The following is a 21669-nucleotide window of genomic DNA, read 5'->3' on the forward strand; positions in this document are numbered from 1 at the left end:
GATGGTGATTCCGAGGAATGCACAAACGCCCGACAGTCGATCCTCGCTTCCTCTTCCGGTTCTCGTCTTCATGCTCCTTCACGACAAGTGCCATGACTAATGTTTGCTGACGAAAGGTCGCAAGCATGGTCTCAACATCCGAGCCGTCCGAATCGGATAGTAGGAACTTCTCGCACGGGGTCAACTTCATCTTCTCGGGCAGTTGACGGGAGGATAGTAGGAACCACAAAAAAGGTACTAACCAGCGGCGGCGGCGGCTCTTCTCGCCGGATCCGGAGGGGCGGTGCAGTGGCTCGCCTGCAGATATGGCCGGAATCGCCGGCGGCGGGCGGGCGAAAGCAAGGGCGGGGCGGCGGCTGAAGGAGGGGGAAAATAGCACGGACTGAAATGTCCCTCCCGCCAACTGCTTCTCTTTGATGCAGGGCACCGCAGCCGCGAGGGAGAAACCCGCGTTTTCCCAGGTTGAGGTCGAGAATTTGCCGCGCTCCCTAAAATTTTTTACGGACCAGGACGAGATGTAGGGTCTGATCGGGCAGCTTTTTCGTCCCGACCCGCATTTTAACGCTTATTTTGCGGGTCGAGGGCGGATGCGGGATCTGCTAGAGTTGCTCTTACTCAGCCGCATCAACTACGTGTCCCCAATCCACTCTCCCCTCCCTCATTCCAATCGAAAAAAAAAATCCAAGCGATCGATCTTCAGCTCCCGCGAACCTCCCCTCTCCGTCAAGGTACGCGCACGCCGCCGATTCCCTCTTCCCCCAAGCTACCCATATGTTCTTCCTGCGGGGTTGGTCCGCGGTCGTCGATTCAGTCAACGCTGCGAGGTATAGATGAGCTCGTAGAAACAGCATGTCGATTTCTGTCCGTGTAGATTGCGCTATCCATGCTCTATACGGTTCGCTTATATGCTGGTAGATCCAATGTTTTTTTCCCCTAGCTGTTGAGGACGACTGGGTGTATGCGCTCTTGATCAATTTTATTCCTGTAGATTTCAGTCGACTGTTGTAGTTCATCGAGAGCTTTTTATTGGGTTAGAACTGATTAATGTTGGACCTGCTGACTGCTGTTGTAGGTTCTTGTTTATGTCTGCATCATCAGATTATTTGTCGGTCCGACCGTCGCACGAATTCTTGATTTAGTTATGCCAAACTCTGTTCCTACCTTTTTTGCGCAAAAGAAGAAGAAGAAAAAAAACTCTGTTTCTACCTTTCTGCTCATCTGGATCTTCATATTAGTAGTACTGGTTCGCTGGTCGGCCGATCCTCCTCCTCACTCTCCCTGTAATAGATCACCGTTTCACCATCCTTCCTTCCTTCCTTCCCCGCCCATGATCGCCCTTTCGTGATTGTTATGTTGTTTAACCCAGTTAGCCGAACTGCAGGTGGGTGGGGTCCATCGGAGGAAGTGGGGAGAAGATGGACGCAGAGCAGGAGTCGCGGTGGGCGGCGGCGCAGGGGATTGGCATCGGCGAGGACCTCGTTCCAGCTGCGCTGCGGCACCTGGAGTTCCTCGCCAAGGTCGACCGTCGCCGGTGGCTCTACGAGGGACCGCTGCTCCACAGGGCCATACACAGGTATCACCATTATATTGGCTTTTCAACAACACTACTTACACAAGAGACCTAGTTTATTTTCTGAGGTATTTCATTCTTTTTCTGTCGGGGTATTGTTGATGAACAGTCTCTACTCTAGGGTGTGTTGGGAATAAAATTTCTCAGTACATTGCCATATTTCAATAGACTTTTGGTGAATTTCAGGATAACTCTTGTGCAATCACTATTTGGAATATTGTACATGTCTCCTGGCAAACACCTGCTTGAGGAAAATTAGACAAAACCACTAGTTTAGTTTACCAAGTTGGTGGAAGAATTGAACTGAGAATGTTTGGGTTTTCAGTCTTAAGGACTGGCATTGCCAGTTATTTTTTTCTTCTGAAACCATCATCTGATGTGTGCTTTCAGTTACAATTTGTTGCTACAGATCTGGCCTTATCTGGAAATTTTGGCATGAAAATCTGGCTTCTTATTTAAGTTCAATGTCCCTATCATGCTGAAATAAGTGATACTATGAAAACAAAACACTCATAGTAAATTAATTTATGTTCTGTGTCGAATAGACTTTGAATTATTGACTTTGTTATGGTGCTAGGTACAAAGCTTGCTGGCTTCCTCTTCTTGCCAAGCACACTGAGGCTTCTGTTGCAGATGAGCCTTTAGTTGTCCCGCTTGATTGTGAATGGATATGGCACTGCCATCGGCTTAATCCGGTATGTATACTTAAGTTATTGTTAACTCACTGATGCTTGTGTGTCGTTCAAAATCTGTGAACACCACATTAGAGAACTAGTATTTGGCTATTTGCACCCCTTGCATAAAAGAAAATACTAGTGAACATGGTTGGAAATGTCTAAATCAAAATTATCTTGTATTGTTTCTGATTTTGCTATGCTGACAACAATATCTTTCAGACTCAATACATAAAGGACTGCAAGAGATTATATGGCAGAATACTGGGCACTAACAATGTCAAGTCCTCCATTCAAGCAAATTCCAAGGATCAGGCTGAGAAAGTTTGGACTGAGTTATATCCTGGAGAGCCTTTTGAGTTGGAATACTCAAGTCCTTCTGACGATTTTGTTTACGTGGGTGATGGAACTGCCGGAGGCATTTCCTATGATCTGATCTCAGCTGTTAGGAGACAGTCTTCTTTCGTCTACCAGGTAGTTACATTACTAACCTTTGCTCTGATATACTACGTATAAGACAAGTCAATGTGATAGATTACCCATGATTTAACGACTGATATCTGAAATCTAGCTATTCTGAATTTCACAAGCAGATTGATACCTGATTTTATTAGCCTAACCAATGTTGGTGATAGTTGAAAAGTTGGGTCACTGTTGATCCATACATGTGGAAGAATGCAATAGAAAAGCAGTGCTACTGCCTTTTCGTAAAAGGAAAAATATACAAGAACAATAAATAAAAAAATATGTATAGAAAGTCAGTGAGCTCCTTTGTTTCTGGCAGGTTGGAACACCAAACATGCATGACCATCGTTTTCTTGAAGAAGCTCTAGCTCGATACAAAGGTTTTTTGTATTTGATCAAGGTGAATCAGGAGAAAGGAATGAACCTCTTTCGTGTGCCAACGTACGATGTGGATCTAATGTGGCACACCCACCAACTGAATTCTGTTATCTACTACAGTGACATGCTGAATCTCCTTGGAAGAGTTCTGGAGCATGATGACACAGATGATGACCGAGCTGAAGGAAAGAAGCTCGACACCGGTTTTTCAGGGACCACCGAGCAGTTCGAGAATACCTTTGGTCTGAGATACTGGAAGGTTGGTGCTATGTACCGTGGAAGCTTGCCATGTCCTGTGACATCCATTCCTCAGATATTTAGTAGTGAGGACGATGGTGTTTTTGGTGTCGATAAAGCAGAGAAGCATCTTACTATTCTTGAAACAACAGTTGTGGAGGTATGATGCTCTTTTTACATCTTATTGTTGTCTCTGAAGCAATAGTCACACAAGTACAGTAATTTTGGTTCAAAGATTTTTCTGATCTAATAAAATAACTCAAAATGCGGTATTTTGTACTATTAATAATATTATTAATTTGGAAGCATGCCTGATATTTGTTATCTAAAAACACGATTGAGCCCTTCTTTTGCCACGAGACATTTACTGAAATTATGAACTCAAAATATTTTCATCCTTTGCAGTTATATTTACAGATTGTGGACATCAAGAATTTACCATCTGCAATTCCAGAGAAAAGTGTGTACGTGTGGTTCACCAAGACTCAACCAGATGTATTTATCAGTGATGGTGGCAGGTTAGATATTTCAACGAAAACAGGGAAGAGTATTGGAGCTGGTTTCCAATGTGAACCGACTGGCGAACTCATTCTTACAGCAATGGTTGATCAGGCCTATTTTGGTGCATCTTCATCGAAGAAATCAGAACCACTGGGGAAGGTTTTGATCTCTCTTCAAGAGTTTACACAGCCTGATTCCAAGCTTTCCTTTGAGAGGTGGTTTGAACTGAAAAGTCATGGTGCATATGCTGGTTCCCCTCCTGTCAGTCTTCGTGTTGCTGCATCTTGTACTGTCCCAAGGCAGGCTCCACAGGTTCTTAGCATGGTCAATGTGAAGCCTTTCTCTCTGAAGGCCTTTCTATTGCCACATTCCATCAAGGATCAAAATATGATCTTCTGGACTCGCTTCGTGTATGACTGTGGTACTGAACTCGTTCGTCTCCAGATAAGGTATTTTTTTTACTGTGGTATCAATCATACATATCGGTGAAGAACTGATTGAATCTAGAAACACATTTGTATCCTGATTAGTAAGTCCTGCATGATACTTACTGGTAGTTTTTTGCAGGAACAAACAAAATGTTACTATATGATACATTGATTGCTAATTACATATGGTGTTATTACATCTTCATTTCAAACTGCAAATTGATATTTTCTGCAGGAATTAAAATTCAACTTATATAGAAGTATTTGTACATTATCTTCAAAAGAGATCCAAATTTATTCCACTGGACACCGGAAAGTTTTACTTGACTATGTTTAAGAAAGAAATATCAGTTTATTCTGGTCTAATGAGAAATTCCTCCCCTTTACTTCAGGGAGCACAAGGCTAAGAGTGGCATGGCTCTCATTCGAGAATTAGTTGGAGTAACAAAGTCATCAAAGCAACCATTTCAGCTTGCAGAATTCATGAAAAACAATTGGTCTTTTAATAACTCCAACTTATCCATCACTCATGACCTGAAACCAAGCAAGGATGGCTGCATACAGGAGCTCAAATACGGCAACAAACTGGTAAGGACAGCTGCAGTCTGCAGCTCAATTCGTACATGCAGTCTGTTCGCTCAAAAGATAGTGATTGCATCAAGTTATATGTAAATAAGAAACGTTTATGCATTTAACATACTCACAGTTCTGGTACTTCTTTGAACAAAGCAGATCAAACTATACAGGGGAAGGAGACTAGCATATGAACTCAAATGCTGCAGTCAGCATGCTGATGATACTACAGCAGTTACTGCTGTTAAGTTCTCAGCTGAACACCCCTATGGCAAAGCAGTCGCACTACTTGACACTGAATCAGAATTTATCACAGTACAGTCTTCAGCTCTGATGTCATATCCTTCTAAGTACTCCCTCCGTTCCATAATATAAGTTGTTATTACAACCAATGCACTTATATGTTGATTGTAATATCATCTTTATTATGGGACAGAGGGAGCAGTAAAGATTAATATCCTTGCATCTCAGATATACTCATGGTGTCCTTACTTAAATTTAGGTGGACGAAGATTGGTTTCTGCTTCCCTGGGTCGCAATATCATTCTTATTCCTGAATTCCATTGGCAAAGATGGCGTGAAGCTCATCGAAGGTGCCATGGTACATAAGCGTGAAACCGTTGAGCCTGATACTACAGTGGCTTCTGAAATGGTGAAAGGTGGAGCAGCAGGTGCCACTGCTGGTCTGGCGCAATGTGGCCCTTGTGGCACGGCTGGTGGCGGTGACATGGTCCTGGCAAGTGACAAGGCTGGTCATGCTGGCTGTGGCGGCTCAGTCACTTCAAGCGGCAAGGTGGCTGATTCTAAGTGCGGTGGTTGTGGATCAGATTGTGGTGGGGGAAGCGATGTCTCTGTGGTCACCATGAGCTACAAGAAAGGTCATGCGAGCTGTGGCGTCGTTGCAGGCGGCGAGAATGGCCATATTTCCTGCGGTGGAAGCATGGTTATTGAAAGCTCCCAGGAGGGGAACACCAAGTCAGGTGGATGCGGTTCAGGTTGTGGTGGTGGAGGCTGTGGCTGCATGGTCATGGAAAGCTCCAAGACTGGCTTCGCCAAGTCAGGCGGTTGCGATTCAGGCTGTGGTGGTGGTTGTGGTTCGGGCTGTGGCGGTGGTTGTGGCAACATGGTAATGGAAAGCTCCAAGACTGGCTTCGCCAAGTCATGCGGATGCGGTTCGGGCTGCGGCGGTGGCTGCGGTTCGGGCTGCGGGGGTGGCTGCGGCAGCATGGTCACTTCATAGTAGTTATTGCCTTCCAGTTCCATGCCCTTCGATTCCACTCATTGCTTGTAAATAATGTTGAGGTCGGTTGTTGGTTGGTTCAGTTGTGGTGTGGGAAGGTCTGGGTTGTCCCAGTCCGGTAACCGGGCATTGCCTAATTCTATAAAAAATAGAATGACATGTATGTAAATATACTCCTTCCGTTTCTAAATACTAGTAAACATGCCCGTGCGTTGCAATGGAAGGAAAAAATACTGAAAATTTGCAGGGACACGATTCGGGATCCGGATCCGGTGCGAGAGCACAATAAATTTGAAGTTTCAACGATGAAACTTACAGTTTCTCATCTAAAACTGCCAAGTTTCAACATGTTTTAGAGATGGACGCAACTGACGTCCGAACGATCCTCCCACGATCCAGTTCTTCCATACCGACGTGATCTTCGATTTATCGGGCATGCACCCTTCTATCCCACCACTTCTCAGGCCTCCTTTTTATTTTGTATTCCGACATATGTGACCAGAATAACGAGCTGTTCTTTCTTTTCTTACCATTTTTCTCTTCTTCTTTTACATCGTAATTTGTGCATCACAGACCTGATAACTCATGCATCGTGGATGCAGTAACTTTTTGACGCTAGGTAAAAAAATGTTGTGAAACACCTAGATAAGTTATACACCACGAACCTTATAACTCACTCACAAACACTGTGGTAACTTACGAATCAAAAAATTGTTGTTGTACAACATCCCAATAACATATCTGTAAAAAGAGCACGGTGATTTATGCGCCATGAATCTGATAGCTCACGCACAAACATTGCGGTAACATTTTTTGGCCACATGAAAAGAAGTTGTAACATACCCCAATAACTTCTCTATAAAGAGCATGGGAATATATACGCCATGACCTGGTAACTCAGCCACAAACAATGCGGTGACATTTGACCCGGAGAAAAAAGTTGTTGTAATACACCCCGATAACTTCTTTGTAAAGAGCATGATAATTTATATGCCACGAACCTAACAACTCACGCACAACAACATTCCCCCCCCCCCCCCCCCCCCCCCCGGATAAAAAGTTATCGTGCTGTTTGTACCTAAATTATCATAGTTGTGATGTGTATACCATCCTGATATTCACACAAAAGTTATCAGAGTTGCGTTTTAAACAACTTTTTTCTCTCATATTAAAGTTATCAGGGTGTTTGTACCTAAATTATCAGATTTGTTGTGCGTATATTATCATGCTATTTATACACAAGTTATCGTCGATGTGTCTTCAACATATTTTTACCCAGATAAAATTACTATGATATTTGTACCTAGGTTATCAGGTAAGTGATGCGTATATTACCATGTTATTTTACTCACAAGTTATTACCATGGTATAAAATTACTAGAGGTATGTTTTAACTAAATAAAAATTCACAGGTCAAAGTTACGACTTGAATGAGCCTAAGTTATCTGGTCTATGGTGCGTAAATTATATTATCGTTCGGATATGTTGTAGAATTCATGCCGACTGGAAAATAGCATTCTGGTTTTCAATAACTTTTACCCCAGGTCAAAAAAGTTACCGGGAGCTGGTATGTTAGTTATTGTATATATTACCAGTTATTTACACATGATTTATCGGGGGTGTTTTCAACAACTTCTTTCTCGGGTTAAAAAGTTGTCACGTCTGGGGTAAGTAAATTATCACCTATGTTGTTTGTATATTAGCATGCTATGTACACATAGGCTACTGCGGTGTTATCAATTTTTTTTTATCGCGATGTCAAAAGTTACTGCGATATTTGTATGCGAGTTATCTTCTTTGTTGTGCATATAATTACCACATTATTATCATATAGGTTACAGGGGGTATGTTTTTTCGAACAATTTTCATCCCAGGGGTCAAAAGTTATTGTGGTATTTGTACGTGTGTTATTACCTCTGATGTGCGTATATGACCATGCTTTTTTACACCAAAGTTATCATGAGATATTTTTGAACGGCTTTTATCTTGGGATTGAAAAGTTACCGGGTTGTTTGTACATGAATTATCAGCTATATTGTGCATATATTATCATGCTATTTACACAAAAGTTACAACGTGTATGCATTTCAACACTCCCGCTGAACCCATGAATAATATGAGTCTGAAGCTTCTTTCGTATCTTCCACAATTTCTTCGTAGTGGCTCCTTTCCGTTTTTTTAAGTCAAAAAATTACCTTGTGTTTGTATGTGAGTTATCACTTTATTTTGTGTGTATTATCATGCTACTTACATAAAAGTTATCAAAATATATTTTCCAACAAGCTTTTTCCCGTTAAAAATAATTATTGTGGTATTTGTATGTGAATTATCAGCTCTATTGTGTGTATATTATCATGCTACTTACACACAGGTTATCGGATATGTTTTTTCAACATCTTTTTGCCCGTTAAAAAGTTGTTATGATGTTTGTATGTGAGTTATCAGCTATATTATGTGTAAATTATTGTGCTACTTACACAAGTTATCGGGGTATGTTTTAATAACCTTCATGTTAAAAAAAATACCTAGTGTTTATATGTGAGTTATCAGCTTTACTGTGTGTAAAAAATCAGGTATGTTTCAACGCCTTTTTGCCTCCCTGAAGGTCAAAGTTACCATGGTATTATATACGTACACTGTTGGTGCACATAAAAGTGCACTAAAATGACATGAAAAATGCAACAATGACGAAATAGAGAACCCAATGATACATAGTAGTGCACTAGTAAAGAAATGTGTTTAAAAAACACATTACTAAAAGTAGGTCCAATAACACGACTGCAATTTACTTCGTACAATAACAAGATCTGTGTGAGTTGGTTGTTGGGGTTGAGTACAATCTGGTTGGTCCGCACCTCATTTTCTCCTCCGCAAAAAGAAGTGGAAAAAGGACAATTACGGCTGCCGCCGGATGCAGATCAGATGGTAGCGCATGCGTTCGGATATGATGCAAAAATCCATATGTCTGTAAAATAGCAATCTTCTTTAGAGATATATTTTAAGAAATTGTTTCCGCGTTTATCGATAAAAAATAATTATTTTTATCGCTTGCTCGTACTACGTTTTAACATGGAAAATTAACATATATTTTAGTACTCGTCAAAATATATTTAAAATGGATCTTGTTTGCAAACGTTCGCAACGAGAAACACGAACATCAAAACAGTATTTAATTTAAAATTTTCATTCAAAAGATATATGACTTTAAAAATCGACAGCCAAAATAAAAAGTTGACACTGCCCATGCACTTGCGTGCACAAAATTGAAACCCAACCTATTCCATGAGTAATGTTCCACAAACATTACTCATAAATCCTAGTCCGAATAAATGCCCCAAAATCCTAGTCCGAATAAATGCCCCAACACAATACTCACCACCAGCACGGGCTCATGTCCTCTATTTCAACATGAAACCCAACCTATTCCATGAGTAATGTTCCACAAACATATGTACTCCCTCCTTCTCGGTTTACGGGACATGCGCGTAGTTCTAAGTCATTGATTTGACTAAATAAATATGCATATATCAATAGATTTTTAAACGGATATAGTTTTAAAAAATATATTTTTCATCACATATGATACATATTTAGATAGGTAAATTGTTAACCTAAAACTACACACATGCCTTGTAAATTGAGACAAAGGGACACTAGTAGAAAAAGGGCCTTTGGCCTGGACCCTTTAGTCCCGGCTTGCCTCTGGGCCGAGACTAAAGGCCCGGCCACGTCGCCCCAAATTGCGCGAGGCTTTGGTCCCGGCCCGTAAGGAGTCTTTAGTCCCGGTTTGTGTCTCGAACCGGGACTAAAGGGTTTGGAGGATTTAGTCCCGGTTCGTGTCTTGGACCTTTAGTCCCGGTTCGTGTCTCGAACCGGGACTAAAGGGTTTGGAGGATTTAGTCCCGGTTGGTGTCTTGATCCGGGACTAAAGGGTAGACCTTTAGTCCCGGTTCGTGACACGAACCGGGACTAAAGGTGTTCAGATTTTTTTTTCTGTTTTTAAATTCTTGTTTGTAGTTTCTGTTTTAAATTGCTTATATCTTTTAGGATATTTGATGTTTTTGATTGATTCTTTTTGCATTAGATTCAAAATTTTGTCTAGTTTCTGTTTGTGCCATTAGTTTTCAAATTTGAATGGTTTAAATTTGAATTTGTTTAAATTTGCTTCAAACCCAGTTTTTGAATAACTTGAGTTTACAAATAGTTTTTAATTTAATTCTTTTTGCTCCCACTCATGTGTTAGATTGTTGTCACAGTAAGATTTATTTGATTATTTTTAGAATAATTTAAATTAGGATTTTAATTAAAGAAATATTGTTTTGCTTATATAGTTGTTTTAGTCATTTAATTGTTGCTTTTTATTATTTTTAGTTAGTTATTTCTGTAGATTTTAACATGTTGTAGTATGGTGCCTATTTAATGCACAAAAAAATCTACAGTTCAATTAATTTAAAAAAAATGCCTTTGTAGCAGATGGGTTTTCGTCTGAAACCTTGATACTTTGAGTTTTGTAGAAAATAAACAAAAATGATAAAATTTTCAAAAAATAAACAAAAATGATAAAATCTTCAAAAAATAAAATCCTTTGAGATGTTGTTAGGTTTTAGTGTCTAGTCGGTATAGAAATTTTGAGATATGAATTTTGACCGTTTTTGCAAAAAAAGGAAAAAAATAAACGGCCATAACTTTTGCATACGACGTCCAAAAAAATTAATATATAAAAAAAACTAGAAAAAATTGGTACTCGATTTCACCCGGGCTTGCCCGGTGAAGTTTTCTCACATGCTCAAAATTCCAAATGGAAAAAAGTTATTTCAAAAAGAAGTTTTTTCAAAAAAAAAAGAAAAATAATTTTATTTAAAAATATTAGGTTGTTTTCATTGAAATTCACTATTATTGTTACTTATTAAGTTTATTTTAATAATTGTTTGTAATTCAAAAAATTAAATCATGTGACATGACATCAAGACCCAAGTTGTTTAGGATTGATAGCTTACTATTGTCAGGAAAACAACAAGTGCACACTGGGTGATTAGAGATTAAATTGTCAAATAATTCAAAGATTAGAAAATTGGAATAAAACATAAAAAATATTCAAAAATTAAATTTGAAAAAAAATTAAAAAAAATCTACCTTTTTGGGTCAAACAAACAAAAAAAACCAGACGGATCCTTTAGTCCCGGTTCGTAAGTAGAACCGGGACTAAAGGTACTCCCTCCGAGGCGGCCACGTGGAGCACCTTTGGTCCCGACTTGGAACAGGGCCGGGACTAAAGGTTAGGCCTTTAGTCCCGCCCCTTTAGTCCCGGTTGGTGAACCGGGACTAAAGCCCCTTACGGGCCGGGACTAAAGGCCCTGTCCCCACTAGTGGGAGTAGTACAGTACAAATGAACGGAGTGGGAATTACCTGTTGTAAAGGGTCTTAGCCCAAAGAAAAGAGTCAAGCCCGTCCATCACCTATGTCACGGTGCCGCTGCTACCAAGGTTAGCGCCATGTCCCCGATATGGTCATGAAGTAGGCGGACCCAACTCCAGTGATAACCAGTAACGGAGCCAGGATCTGGATATGACCGTTGCTGCGTGGGGGGAGGTAAATACATATGTACTTGCTCATGGCAGTCATACGTACACTACATACTTTGGGATCGCTCGATTGGGGGGGGGGGGGGGAGGCCCCTGCCCCCCCCTCCTCCGCGCCTGGTGATGACACTGCCCTTAATGGTCACCATGTTGTCGCCCTCACTCTCTTTAAGCATGGATTTTTATATATTAATTATATTTGAATGATATACATATACTATAACCGGAAAGCTGGAGCGTAGAAGACAAAACAATGCTTGACATCCTTACTACTTAAGGAAAATAAAGTATTGGCAGCTATATGATTCTATAGTATGTACCAGAGCCTTATAATTACATACCAGAAGTTTAAAAAAATCATCATTGGAAAAAAAATACAACTGAATTTCATCTGTTTGATTCATGTGATTTTTATCGGACTCCTAGTTATTCACCGGACTACATTGCAATTTTTGTTGACCCTAAATAAATATGACCCGATTACTATAACTCAGAAGATGATAGACGGGAGGCTTAAACATAGCATGACGTCAGTGAACAATTTTGCGGCAACATTGGTGGTAAATTCAAAATCATGTTAATTAACATTTGTGGTAAAACTCAACAATAGTAATTCAAAGACTAAAAACGTTCGGTGTGAAGAACCCATATAGAGACAAAAAAATATGACATATTTTTGCTGTTAACTATGTGGGGGTGATATGTTAGATGCAACCTAGCTAGCTAACACCCCCCCCCCCCCCCCCCCCCAAAAAAATTACTCAACATAATCTTTATTAGTGTGATAGCAAAAGGACCCGTGCGTTGCAACGGGAGAAAAACAATTATAATCTTTAATGATGCTGATCATATTATGTCTTTAAAATTTTAGGACATTTCTTCTAATGCATGGACATTTTTTGAATTAGCAAATATTTTTTTCAATTGCACTCAAAAAATAACACACAAACTTTTTTTCAAAATCCTGGACTTTTATTGTTTTCACTAACATTGTTCTCAAAATTATGAACATTTTTCTGAATATGCGAATATTTTTACAAAAGTCCTGAGCATTTTTTGAATTCACAAACATTTTATATTTTCTTCAAACTTTTATTTCAAAATTCCCAATTTTATAAATTGCGAAAGTTTTTCAAAGTTCTAAATTATTTAAACTAAAAAATGGAACAGAAAAATGAAAATAAAAAATGAGACTAAAAACAGAGGCACGAACTGTTTTTAAGATTTTTACACAGACTTTTGTCTAAAATCGTTGACTTTTTTTATTTTATGGACATTTTCTCAAAGTTTAAACATTTTTCTATATGCAAACATTTTTCAAAACTCCTGAGTAGTTTTTGAATTCTAAAAAATATATGTTTTTTTGAATATTTTATTTCGAAATTCTCAGTTTCTTAAAATTGAGAAAAGTTGTTTGAAGTTCTAAATTATTTAAGTTAGAAAAACAAAATGGAACTGAAAAGAAAAAAAATAAAAAAACTAAACTAAAAAAACAGGCGCCCACGCATGGGCCGGCCCAAACAGGTGTGCTGCATATTTTTCCAACGCCCAGACCGTAATATAGGAGGTTCCTACATGGGCCGGCCCAGTCTGGATATTTTCCTGTTTGAAATGTTTTTTATGACTTGTAGGTGGCATTGGTGGGTAATTTTAGTCAACTTTAAGGGTAATTTGGATGACGTACGGAAGAAGCACTATTTGCTTTATTAGTAGGTAAATATTTAATTGCACAAATAAGCGAAAGACCAAACCAAATCACCTCACATCCTGCAGCGCCAGTGACATACGTCCTCACCGATGGTGTCGCCGCTCTATTTTCTTGTTCTCTCAGACCAATTTTTCTCTCAGGCGAATTAGTTCCTCTGTCTTAAGAAATACTTCTGCTTCGGTACACCCCTCCTAAACACAAGGACGGTTTAGATTAATCGATACCTCTTTATAATAAAGAATAGGATGGTCATGTTCACATATACGCTATATTTGTTTTTCATACGTACACGTCCTCCTCTGCCGGGCAGACATGTTCATGTTTTATTTATTTTTTAAACCGTCAAAAAAATAATGTGAGAAGTATGATTCAAACCATGCACCTTAAGGTATTATCACAGCTTCAATAACCATCTAGGCAACAAGACCTTATGTGCTATAATTGGTTTTTACTCTAATAAAAAACTCCAGGAATGCAGTATTCTCTATATTGTTTTTTTTCTCTTTATTTTTTCCTTTTTCTTTTTTTGATTTCCTTTTCCTTTCTAAATGTGTTAGCTTTTTAAACCTCGCATCATTTATTTTTTAAAATGATGATTTTTTTTCAAGTTCGTCAATTTTTCTTCAAAATAGGTGATTTTTTTCACAAATTGATGAAGTTTTTTTCTAAATTCGTGAACTATTCCTCAAATAGGCAAACTTTTCTTGAAAGTTAATAAACTTTTTATAAAGTTGATGATCTGTTATTTAGAAAATTGATGAACTATTACTTAAACCATAATTTTTGTATTCTAAACCCTAAATTGTTAGGAAGTCGTTAACAACTTTGGAAAATGTGCAAAACTTTATAAAAATCTCATACATAATTTGAAATTCCAAAATTGTGCATAAACTAAAATTGGGTCCATTTCATGACTCGGAGTAACATCATCGCATTATAATTCCGCTTTCGTCCTTACCAACATCCGTGCGTTTCAAATGATGTACATGCATACGTTTATCAAATCTATCCAACTTTTGCCAGCAAGTGAGAATGAACATACAAATGACCCATGCAAAATTTTAACTATTACTTAAATCTTAATTTTGGTATTTTAAACTATTTTCAATTTATTGAATAAGTTTCAAAAGAATAATAAATATAAAAAAGGAGAAAATGGATTTAAGAAAAGTTCAAGATATTTAAAAATAACAAATTAAAAAAATAAAAATAGGATGAAAAAGAAATACAAAAGAGAAAGGAGCTGACAGGCAAAATTTAAACCAAAAATTACGAAACGTGGTAAGGGAAACCGTTGTGGTTTTTATATAAGAGAAATATCATACTTCAATTTGTCACATCTAGTAATGTGTCTTGTTGGTCGCTCCATCTTGCATTGGTGGTTACATGTGTGGATTTCAAAACCTGGTACAAGCATAATTTTTGAACTTTCTTAGAAGATAAGGAAATGATGTATTTGGCCTAGCCAAGGACGTATATGTAGTGGATCTATCATAAATACGAAAATTAATTTGAAAGGTCCATATTATTCTTTATACGGTTTGTAAGGAGGGTGTACCGAAGCGGGGCTCCTTAAGAAATCATGCCTGTTCCGAGCATGTAAGCCATTTGTATAATTGTGTTTTTTTCTTTTTTTGAAAAGGAGGATGGCCCCGGTCTCTCATATGGGAATTTGTATAGCTTTGTTGAAATAACATGATGTGGGCACTCTTGGAATTGCAGCCGGCGAGATGACTCTTTCCGTTCACCTTTTAAAGTATGGGCCGCCGATCCATGCCAGCTCGGAAGATGCAGACATACGTGATGCTTATTTGTTCTATCTTTTATGTCATCGTCGAAAAGATAGACCGGTATCTTGCGAAGCAGATGCCGAATGAGGTGCAAGGGTTGCACGCGCAAGGTGAGGGCTCGGGCTTGAATCGTGGCCGACAGGCCGAGGCATATTTCTAGTGGGAGTTGGACCTCCTTATAAGGGAGGATATTTCTACACATGTATGAGCTTGAGAACAAGAGAGACATACACGCGCGCTCCTCCTCCTCCCCCGCCTGCCTCGTCACGATGCATTGCGGGAATGAGCCGAACCGAACTAAAATTTTGCCATGCACGACTGGTATACGAAAGGTCACTCAAAAGCTGAAGTTTTGCTGTAGTGGATATTGAACACGAACGCTGCACCCTTCGGCTGCTGTCTGTTTGTTTTGTCTCCCTCGTTCTCTTCGGCTCCCGTCACTGGCCTCTCGCCTCCTTCTCTTGCGCCTATAAATGAGAGGTCGCTCCTCTCCAGAGATATGCATCAAAACTTCCTCTCGCCACCGGTTCCAAACTCTGTGCTGCTGCTACGTTCTTCCCCATCCCGGCTTGCGGCGTGCACCGTAGGTCAGGACAGTAGACCTCCGAAACTCTCTCTCTTTGGGTCCTGTACGGGACAAGGGCGATAAGGTTTTTGGGGAGCGCTCCGCGCGACTACTGGCTTTCATCACGGACACCGACGACCTCTTTCCGGACGACGACTTCTTCCCTGATGCCGACCACTCTTCGACAACATGTCCAACGACAAGACCAACACCACTGCTGCTGCAGCTGCAACTCAGTACGTTCTCGTATTCTTCTTGTTTGAGTTCATGCCTCAACTTCTTGTTGTAGTTTCTTTTCTAGATATGTTTCGTTCATGTTCACCTTTTCAAATACAACTTCCATATTTTCTTTATAATTGCATGGCTTATCATATGTTTTCTACGGTAGTCGTGGTTTATCTATTATTTCTGCTAGTAAAATCACTTGGTAAATCGCTCATATTTCCAACAATCCAAAAACCTTATTATAGGCAATTTACCCCGAGTGGTTTTGCTGCTTCCATGAGACCTCCTATGTCTGAGGGTATCCACTATAAGAGGTGGCGCGTGAGAGCCGTTCTATGGTTCCAAACCATGAGCTGCTTATACGTTCCAAACGTATCTATAATTTCTGCTTGTTCCATGATCTTTTGGGTGAGATTGTTATATATTTTGCTACACTTTTATATCATTTTACACATATTTGGACTAACCTACTAACTTAGTGCACCCAGTGCCAGTTTCTGTCTGCTGATGTCTATTTTGCAGGGGCTTTTACCCAATTTTCCGAAGCCCGAAAAAATCCAGAAAAAATATATAAAAAAATCAGCGAAACAGAAGCTTCTGGATCACCGAAGGAGGGCCAGGGGCCTCCCAGGTGGCCTGCTAGCGCGACGAGGCCCTAGGCCGCGCCAGGAGGTCGCCTGGGTGGGTCCCGCCTCCTTTGGTGCCCTCCTTTGGCCTATATTTAGAGTCCCGAGAGAAAACCCTCGCAGACTTTCTGGAATGGCGAATTTCTCCATCGTTCCGCCGCAGCATCGCTTCCAAGATCAGGAGCGTCAGGAGACCTCTTCCCAGCACCCTGCGGAGGGAGGATTGACCTCCGAGAGCTTCTTCACCACCATGGACGCTTCCAGGACGTGCCATGAGTAGTTCTCCTTGGACCATGAGTCCATGACCAGTAGCTATGTGATGTCTTCTCTCCAATCTTGTGCTTCAATGGTTAGTCCTTGTGAGCTGTCCTACATGATCAAGGCATCTATGTAATTCTCTTGCTATTGTTATGCTCAGTTTGTTGGGATCCGATGGATTATGAGATTATGTTCAGATTGTTATGAGTTATATATTTGATTATCCTTTTATACTATGCTTCTTAGTGATTCATGCATGTTCTCCGTTGCTTTTTATTGCTTTAGCCAAGTAGTAGATTGTAACTCCAAGAGGGAGCGTTATGCATGATTGTGGGTTCAGACCCCTCGATGTCTAGCTTGAGTGACAGAAACATGAGACTAGGGGATGTGCTTGTTGGCACCAGAGAGAAAACAACGGTGCTTGTGACCACGGTTGCAAGGATTGTTTACATTACACATAGTTCGTTAATGCAGTTGTCCATTGCTTTGAGTTTACACTTTGGGTGGGGATGCAACTTAATACCGGAGAGATGTTCTGGATAGATATCTCAAGGTGGATGATTAGTAAGTAGATGCTGATGAATAAACGGTCTACTTGTCTTGGCGTACTGCCCATTACTATGGAACCTCTAACCATCAAGGAGCATAATTATCATTGCGGTGCGATCATAATTCTGTCAATTGCCCAACTGTGATTTGTTTACCCAAGCATAGTTGTTTATCGTATTTTGGGGGAGAGACATCACTAGTGAACATCATGTGACTCCGGTCCATATCACCATCATTGTTTACACCTCCATCATTTATCGCTTTCATTTACTTTTCCGTTGCAATCACTATTACCTCCCCGCTTGTGTTTTGATCCTTTGCAAACTACAAGGACGGAGAGATTGACAACCTATCTGTACTCGTTGGGAGCAAAGTTATTTGTTGTGTGTGCAGGTCCACGTCTTTTGCTGAACAGGACAATAGACACCTACTTGTTGAGCCTAGGAGTCCTCTTGGTTCGATAAACCTTACAATCTCCGTGTATGGGAAATTTGCTGCTGACTACATCTCCACCTTCCACTTGGGGTAACCAACAAGGGGCGAGAAGTATATCCATCAACTTGTCATCAGCTGCTATGACGCCACTCTTGGCAAACCTGAAGGAGATCATAATGCTTAACAGGAACTAGCTTTTCAAAAAATGGATACCTTGTTAAGGCTGCTCTCTTGAGTATTCTTGGTGAGAACATAGTTGATGTTGATGCATCAATTGATAATGGAAAAGATATGTGGGATGCACTCGAGGCCAAGTTTGGGGTCTCGGATGCTGGCACTGAGGTGTACATCATGGAACAATTCTATGCCTACAGGATGACTGAAGAGCACTCTGTGGTTGAGCAAGCTCACGAGATACACTCATTTGCTAGAGAACTTGAGCACTTCAATTGTATGCTATCGGACAAGTTTGTTGCCGGAGGCATCATCACTAAGCTTCCTCCGTCTTGGAGGAACTTTGCTACCTTACTGAAGCATAAGAGGCAGGAGTTTTCTGTTCCTGATCTCATTGGTACTCTTGATGTGGAAGAAAAAGGCGAGAGGAAAAGACACACGTGCTCAAGGTATTGAGGGAGGATCTAGTGCCAATCTGGTACAGAAGAAAAACTTCTAGCCCCACAATTTCAAGAACAAGGGCAAGTTTGATGGTAAAGCAAAGTTCGATGGGAATAACAAGGTTGTACAACACACCAACTTCAAGAATAAGGATGACAAGAAAAAGGTGTTTGCCATGTGTGCGAAGATCTTGATCATTGGGCACCTAGCTTCCCTAACCGTTATGACAAGCGTCAACATGGGAAAAGCGGCAAGACCGCTAATGTTGTCATTGGTGACACTAACATGGAGGATGCTGGGTATGGTATATTTCCCACTATCCTTTCAGTATGTCATTTCCCTGATTGGTTGATTGACACGGGTGGTAATGTGCATGTATGCAGTGATATTTCCATGTTTTCGTCTTATCAGACCGCATGGACTTTCACCGTGATGATGGGCAACGGTTCAAGTGCTTCTGTTCGTGGTGTTGGCACGGTCGATCTGAAGTTTACTTTGGGGAAGGTCGTGCGGCTGAAGAACGTGCATTATGCCCCCTCCTTGTTAACGGATCTCTTTTGTGTAGAGATGGCTACAAGCTTGTCTTTGAGTCGAATAAATTTGTAATATACAAGTATGGAACTTTTGTTGGTAGAGGGTATGAGTCAGGAGGCATGTTCCGTTTATCCTTGGCAGATGTTTGCAATAAAGTTGTTAATCATGTTTGCAACAATAGTGAATCAAATGTGTGGCATTCGCGTCTCTATCATGTTAATTTTGGTTGCTTGTCGCGACTAGCCAAATTCAACTTAATTCCTAGTTTCACCACCGTCAAGGAATCTAAGTGTCAAGTTTGTGTGCAAGCCAAGCAACCTCGTAAGTCTCACACGACTGCTGAAACAAAAAATCTTGCACCACTAGAGCTCATGCATTCTGATCTATGTGAAATGAATGGTATTTGGACAAAAGGTGTAAAGAAATATTTCATGACGTTAATTGATGACTCCACTAGATACTATCAAGTGTATCTTCTGAAATCTAAAGATGAGGCTTTGAACTATTTCAAGATCTATAAAGCTGAAGTGAAAAACCAACTTGATTGAAAGATCAAGAGGCTTAGGTCCGATCGTGGTGGAGAGTATTTTTCAAATGAATGTGATTCCTTTTGTGCGGAACATGGTATAATCAATGAGAGGACGCCTCCCTATTCACCTCAGTCAAATGGGGTAGCCGAAAGAAAGAACCGTACTCTAGCTGATTTGGTTAACACCATGTTAGACACATCGGGTCTCTCCAAGGCATGGTGGGGGGGGGAGGCGATATTGACTGCATGTCATGTCCTAAACCGAGTTCCCACAAAGAACAAAGATATAACTCCATTCGAGGAATGGGAGAAGAAAAGGTTAAAACTCTTTATCTACGAACCTGGGGTTGTTTGGCGAAAGTCAATGTGCCAATCCCAAAGAAGCGCAAGCTAGGACAAAAAACCATGGATTGTATTTTCCTGGGATATGCTTTTCATAGCATTGGATATAGATTCTTGGTTGTAAAATCTGAGGTATCTAACATGCAGGTCGGTACAATCATGAAGTCGAATGATGCGACTTTCTTCGAATATATCTTTCCCATGAAGGATATGGCTACCTCATCTAATCAGGAGATGCCTAATTCATCGAATCATGAATTAGTTACAATTACTGAACCTACCATTTCAATGGAACACGGTGAAAATTCTGTGGAGGAGAACAATGAAGTTCCTACCAGGAGCAAGAGACAGAGGACTACAAAGTCATTTGGTGATGATTTTCTTGTGTATCTCATAGATGACACTCCCAGTTCTATTTCAGAGGCATATGCGTCTGAAGATGTTGACTACTGGAAGGAAGCAGTCCGTAGTGAGATGGATTCCATCTTGGCAAATGAAACTTGGGAGATCACTGATCGTCCTTATGGGTGCAAACCTATAGGATGCAAATGGGTATTCAAGAAGAAGCTTAGGCCTGATGGTACTATCGAGAAGTACAAGGCACGACTCGTGGCTAAGGGTTATACCCAAAAGGAAGGTGAAGATGATACGTCTCAAACGTATCTATAATTTTTGATGGTTTCACGCTGTTATCTTGTCTTCTTTGGTTGTTTTTTGTATCTTTTTATATCTTTTTGGGACTAACTTATTAATTCAGTGCCAAGTGCCAGTTCCTGTTTTTTCCATGTTTTTGACTCTTTTCAGATCTGATTTTGGAACGGAGTCCAAACAAAAGAAAAACCCCGAAATGATTTTTTCCCGAATGGAAGATGACCAGGGGGCTTTTGGGCCAAGCCAGGTGGGCTCGAGGGAGCCCACAAGCCCCCACTCCGCCACCAGGGGGGAGGCGGCGGTGGGCAGGCTTGTGGCCTCCATCGCCGCCCCCTGACCTTGGTCTTTGGCCTATAAATTCCCAAATATTCCGCAAAAAATCAGGGGAGCCTCGAAAATACTTTTTCGCCGCCGCAAGCTTCCGTTTCCGCGAGATCTCATCTGGAGACCCTTCCCGGCACCCTGCTGGAGGGGACTTTGGAGTTGGAGGGCTTCTTCATCATCATCATCACTCCTCCAATGACTCGTGAGTAGTTCACTTCAGACCTACGGGTCCGTAGTTAGTAGCTAGATGGCTTCTTCTCTCTCTTGGATCTTCAATACAAAGTTCTCCATGATCTTCATGAAGATCTATCCGATGTAATATTCTTTGGCAGTGTGTTTGTCGAGATCCGATGAATTGTGGATTTGTGATCAGATTATCTATGATATATATTTGAGTCTTTGCTGATTTCTTATATGCATGATTTGATATCCTTGTAAGTCTCTTCGATTCTTGGGTTTTGTTTGGCCAACTAGATCTATGATTCTTGCAATGGGAGAAGTGCTTGGTTTTGGGTTCTACCATGTGGTGACCTTTCCCAGTGACAGTAGGGGCAGCAAGGCACACATCAAGTAGTTGCCATCAAGGGTAAAAAGATGGGGTTTTTTATCATTGGTTTGAGATTATCCCTCTACATCATGTCATCTTGCTTAAGGCGTTACTCTGTTCTTATGGACTTAATACACTAGATGCATGCTGGATAGTGGTCGACGTGTGGAGTAATAGTAGTAGATGCAGAAAGTATCGGTCTACTTGTTTCGACGTGATGCCTATAGAAACAATCATTGCATAGATATCGTCACGACTTTGCGTGGTTCTATCAATTGCTCGACAGTAATTTGTTCACCCACCGTCTACTTGCTTTCATGAGAGAA

General features: G+C 40.5%; 1 protein-coding gene across 2 annotated transcripts; it reads left to right on the plus strand.

Annotated features, from left to right (window-relative positions):
• Positions 1–621: 621 nt before the first annotated feature.
• Positions 622–6316, plus strand: LOC123407861 (glycine-rich domain-containing protein 1-like). 2 transcript variants are annotated; one of them, XM_045101093.1, is made up of 9 exons: positions 622–728; positions 1382–1573; positions 2148–2265; positions 2467–2718; positions 3029–3484; positions 3730–4274; positions 4646–4841; positions 4986–5141; positions 5329–6316. In XM_045101093.1, the coding sequence occupies exons 2-9, from the start codon at positions 1416–1418 to the stop codon at positions 6064–6066; spliced, it is 2619 nt and encodes an 872-aa protein (XP_044957028.1). In that variant the 5' UTR covers positions 622–728; positions 1382–1415; the 3' UTR covers positions 6067–6316. The 2 variants fall into 2 exon arrangements, with proteins under 2 accessions (XP_044957028.1, XP_044957027.1); XM_045101092.1 differs by lacking the exon at positions 622–728 and adding an exon at positions 804–824.
• Positions 6317–21669: the final 15353 nt, after the last annotated feature.

The sequence above is a fragment of the Hordeum vulgare genome, chromosome 7H, assembly GCF_904849725.1.
Source record: "Hordeum vulgare subsp. vulgare chromosome 7H, MorexV3_pseudomolecules_assembly, whole genome shotgun sequence".
In the NCBI taxonomy this organism is placed as follows: Eukaryota; Viridiplantae; Streptophyta; class Magnoliopsida; order Poales; family Poaceae; genus Hordeum; species Hordeum vulgare.